The following is a 5,313-nucleotide window of genomic DNA, read 5'->3' on the forward strand; positions in this document are numbered from 1 at the left end:
TTTAACATGTTAAACCAAAGATCATGAATACCCCTATAGTTGAGAGAAAAAATTGATCATTTGAAGTTCATGTTAATTTGTGTATCTTTGCTGACTGCAACTCCGACCATCTACTCCTCAACAAACTATTAAATATAGGGATAAAAACTTCAAGCAAGGAGGCATCATATTTCTTTTCAAAAATTAAAACAGTATTTACCTTGTATCCAAACGGTATTTGAGAGAAGTGAGAATTGATAGCAGCCCAGAGACCCCACAAAATATGCGATGCGAGGGTGTAATGTTTGACCTCCTTCAGGATTGCATGAACCCTATCGTGTTCTGCTTTACACTTTCCTCCATTTTCTCTCATCGAGCAGATATACCTTTCAACGAAGGTAAGCTGTGAATACATTAAAAAAAAAAAAAGATTAAAACTTGCAATAAAAAAAAGAAATACAATTAAATTAAAAACATAATTATCACATACATAACATAAAAAATAATACATAAAAGTTAGACCTTCCTAAAAACATAAATAAAATTTTAATAATCATTAAACAAGAAAACCTATTTTGAAATAAGATAGAACAAGAAAATTAACTATTTTTTAAAAATTAATTGAACTGATAGTATCTAATGCTTCTATCAGGAACTCTGTTATCTAAAGGCATGTATGCACTGGGATTCTTTTGAGTCGATTCAGAATCTTTGCTGCGCAGATTCATTGTTCAGAGGCAGTCCCGATGCTACTCCACGACAAAATACCAGTCCAAACCAAGAAAATTCATCAGCGATTGAGAAAATTCCTGTGAGAACGACAGTTTTCCCTAGTGTTATAATTATATTTCAAATGATTAAATAATTTGAAATAAAAGATCAAAATATGGTAAGTACAATTTATTTTCATAACCTGTTTTATTCATTTTATTATAAGAAGGTACCTACATTTTATTTCTTGCCAATTAGTATATAAAAATAATTATAAAACTATATGTATATATAGTTGACCGTAAAAATTTATATATAAGAAGATGGTCAGGGTTGCGGTCAAAAGTGAAACAAAAATAGTTTACAACTATTTATTTTCCAATGTTTCGCCCCACTTTGCAGGGCTTCATCAAGGCTGTCCAAATGAATAAGTTGAACAGCTGTTACAACTATTTTTGTTTCACTTTTGACCGCAACCCTGACCATCTTCTTATATATAAATTATAACACTACATTCACATGTGTATTGCTTCTCAAATTATCAAGCAACCTACCAACTCTGTACTCTACAACCAGAGTTCGGCAACTAAGAAACTAATAGCTAAAGTTGCCATGGATACAAGATTTATTTATCTATGGTTTATTCACGAATAAGGGTTGTATCCATGGCAATTTTAGCTTTAGCTTCAACTATAGCTAAAGTTGCCATGGATACGACCCTTATTCGTGAATAAACCATAGATAAATAAATCTTGTATCCATGGCAACTTTAGCTATTAGTTTCAACTATAACTAGTCTTTGCCCATCTCGGTCTACAACATAGTAACACACAAACAAACGAATTAATTCCACTAAAATACTCAATAAAAATGTCAAAATGTTAAAAGAATAAAACGGAAAGCAAGAGCTTGTTCTGATTCACGTCCACAATGGCCGATGTTGCGCAATTAGTCTAAGAATCCCGCAACAGATGGGATTCAAGAGCCATAAAAACTACTAGTGCGCAACACATTAATCGGAACAATGATTCAGGGCAGCTCAGACGCAAACAAGATTCTCAGCAGATGCGATGAGTCAATTCAAAGAGTCTCAGTGCATACAAAGCTTAAGCAACAAAACTATTTCCTTCACTATAGAACTAATAATAAATAAAACTTTCATTTTTTTTTTTTTAAATTAATGTTATAAAATAATTCTTTGAAATACAAACTCAATTAAGAAAATTATAATAATGTAATAATATAGATACTCCCTTCCCCTTCTTAAAAACAGTTAATATTTCTTATTCTGAAAAATCTTATCTCAAAATAAATAAATAATGTTACCCTCAAGGAGAAAGAATATTTTAACAACAAATACAAATTATATAAATTACGACCACTCAGCTCTGGAGGAAAATAACAGATAATTTTCCAAAAACAATTTTAACTGCTGAACTCACCTTACCAAATAATTATATGTACTTGTTGCAGAAACTTTTCGCAAATGGAAAACACGCCATCATTGAGAAATATCTTAACTTAAAATATTTGAGTGTTAATTTGTTCATATATAAGTATTATGAGAATAAAATCTTCATTTAATTGTACAGTAAAATCTCAATAACTCTGATTTAATGGGAATAAGAAATCTCCTCAGGTATGATTAATTGAAATATTAGGGGTATTCAAGATATTGTGTTAAATTTAAACACTTTTACCATGCTAAATATTATAAGTATAGCATTGTGAGCAGCCCTATTTAAAGTCATGTTAAATGATAAATGTATAAGAGCTCCTAGCGGATTTTCTGAGCAACTTGTTTAGTAACCTTTCCTTCCAAAACGTCATGTTTTTGTTTACTTCTAAGTTTTGATTACAGTAATTTATTACAACATGCCTAAAATAAGTGAAAAGTAGAAGTGTAAAAGTTTAGCTACTAATTGTATTTTTTAAAAAGTCCAAAACAAAAGACAATAGAAAAAAACAAAACACAAACTACGAGTAAGTAACCTAACACGACAACAAATAAAACAAGCTCAGCTGGTCTGTTTCGTGACGTCATTCTCCATTTAACAGAACTAATAACAGACTCTCAGCCAAGATACATGTTATATCGTTTTAACATGGCAAACGAAGGAAATATTTCTCCATTTAACATAAGTTTTTCCACTTAACAAGCTTTAACATGTTAAACTAAAGATCATGAATACCCCTATTATATAATAACGAGAGAGCACTGTATTTGGTTCTCATTCAACTCGCTATTAAATAAAAACCATAAAAAATGATTTTTTTTAGATCTAAGAATAAACATAGGTGATAATAATCATTAAGCAAAACAAGAAATAAAGTAATAAAAATTGTGGACTTAATTTTTTTTTTAAATGTTTATTTCACAGACTCCAATGTTTATTTAGACTTAAATGTTTATTTCCAATTGTTTTTGTGGAATAAAACTTTGACTGCGGTTGAAGACACATTATCTATCCTGAGATCACTTATCTAGCTTACATTCGAAGGTGTGGAAAGAGCTGAAGCATCTCCGTTTTACTTTAGATTATCCCGAACTGTGTTTAGTTCTGTCCTAGCTTCAACCAGTTAAGATCGTACTGGGTTTTGCCACCTTTAAGAATTTTTACACTCCAATTTTTTTTTTTTTGATTATCGAATTCATTCAAATTTATTTTTTGAAGTAAATAACTTTATTTATTAATGTATTCTTAAATTTTACACACTTCCAATAACATTTTTTACATGCTCAAAAGGACTTGCTTTTAATTTTTGTTTTTTTACATTGTTTTGGATTATTTCACGTCCAAGTATTATATAGATAATGTGGTGATGAAATTAATAGAGTCCTTATTTAGTAGATCAGTTAAAAGACCTGCAAAACATTCATAAAACAGCTGAATGCATACATAGATTCAGTTGTATACATGGGTGACGACAATAGTCGTCATAGTTAAAAATCAGGTATTTAAACTTTATTTGGCTAAATACTACATTTTATAATGATTATTTAAATTCATAGAAAAGAAATATATCAACAAACTTAAAAAAATTGTGCATTTAAATGGTTTTCCAGGAGAGCCATCATGGTCACAGTGTTAAACAAATCAAGAAATAAATTGATGAAGTAAAAAAAAATTTCATTTTTCTGAAATTTTTATTACGCGGACTAATTATTTCTGTAGATTAAAACAATTGAATAGTCTGTTTGAATATACTATCTGGGTACATATCAATCATAACAGATTAATTTTTTCTTAGAAATTTTTATTTCACATAATAACATGTTTTTAATATGAAAATTGACTAATTAGTTAATTAGACATAATGCAGGATATACTTATTAACAAAAAAATATGTTTACCTAATATTTTAATGTGTCATAGAAATTGTTTTTTGATCTGGGCAGAATAACCTGCATGAAGTTGAGTTTTTAAATCATTTACTTCCAAAATTGTATTAAGGTAAGATAAATTATAAATAATATTGTTAAGTATTTTGAATTGTTGAGGATCATACATGTAATAAAAGCTGTTTTGTGGTAGATTGTCTCTGAGGATGGCTGGATTGGCGGAAACGTCGGACTTGTAAGAAAAATAAAATGTGTTGAGACTAAAATGGATAAAAAATAAATTATTTATTTAAATTGATAAAGTAAAAAAATAATTGTGGACTTATTTTTTTTTTTCCTGAAATTTTTATTTCATAGAAAACATGTTTTTGTCGATCAAAACCAATGTATAGTCTATTTGAATATACAACTTGAGTATATATCAACCACAACAGATCATTTCTCAATGATTTTGTATTTATCCACAGGGATATAAATGTATTCACTATTTAATGAGGAAAAATATACAAAATTTTATTCCTACTTTAAAAAATATGAAAAATTTGCCAATAACAGGTTTACGCTTTTCTTCCATTTGAATCAAGTTCTTTTAAAAAAAAATTTTTTTTTCTGTACCAATAGATTCAACTTTTTTTTTTCCTTCAAAATATATTATAAAAAACCTTTCTATTGTAAAGACCAAATAGATAATTTTTAATTGTCCAAAAGTAGGCACTTATTCTTTCATAGTATTTATTATAACACCTCTAGCATAATTATTCCTTTTTTTAATAACGTGACATACCTAAATACATACCTGTTGTTCATTAGGTATTACGAGTATGTTCTCTCGCTGATATGCAGTAGATATTAACTTGGCTAAAGCTAATAGTGATTATAAAGTCAGTCTAACTAAATGTAGGATCTGTATAGCAGATCAATGTCTATCTCAGTCACTGTGTATGCCTGTCTGTATAGTATATATAAAGTAATATACTGAGAGTATAATATAATCAATAATAATATAATATACTGAAAGTACAATATAATCTATATATAACATTATACTGACTGGTGTATTAGTTTTTTATTTAGCATTGAGAGAATTGTCCATTCACTTGATCAGTGTAAAGTCAACCTAAACTGTAAATCTAAAATATTTAATTATCTTGGACAAATATAAAGTTAAGAAGTAAAATTTTTATGCTGGCCTAAAGATAACCTTTTAATTTCTAAAAATGTAAAAAAGACTTTTTTTGAAAAAAAAAAAAAAATATTAAAGACTTTACTCCAAAAAAAAA

At 28.2% G+C, this 5,313-nt stretch overlaps 1 protein-coding gene across 1 annotated transcript in view; it reads right to left on the minus strand.

The window, feature by feature from the left end:
- Positions 1–5,313, minus strand: part of LOC106684266 (choline/ethanolamine kinase) — a gene marked incomplete in the record, with an annotated part of 26,621 nt that overhangs the window by 2,929 nt on the left and 18,379 nt on the right. Inside the window, 1 exon segment of the mRNA XM_067047243.1 lies at positions 200–382. Coding sequence (XP_066903344.1) covers positions 200–382 — 183 coding nt within the window.

Source organism: Halyomorpha halys, unplaced genomic scaffold (assembly GCF_000696795.3).
Source record: "Halyomorpha halys isolate HHAL.00 unplaced genomic scaffold, Hhal_1.1 Scaffold563.1, whole genome shotgun sequence".
Lineage (NCBI taxonomy): Eukaryota > Metazoa > Arthropoda > Insecta > Hemiptera > Pentatomidae > Halyomorpha > Halyomorpha halys.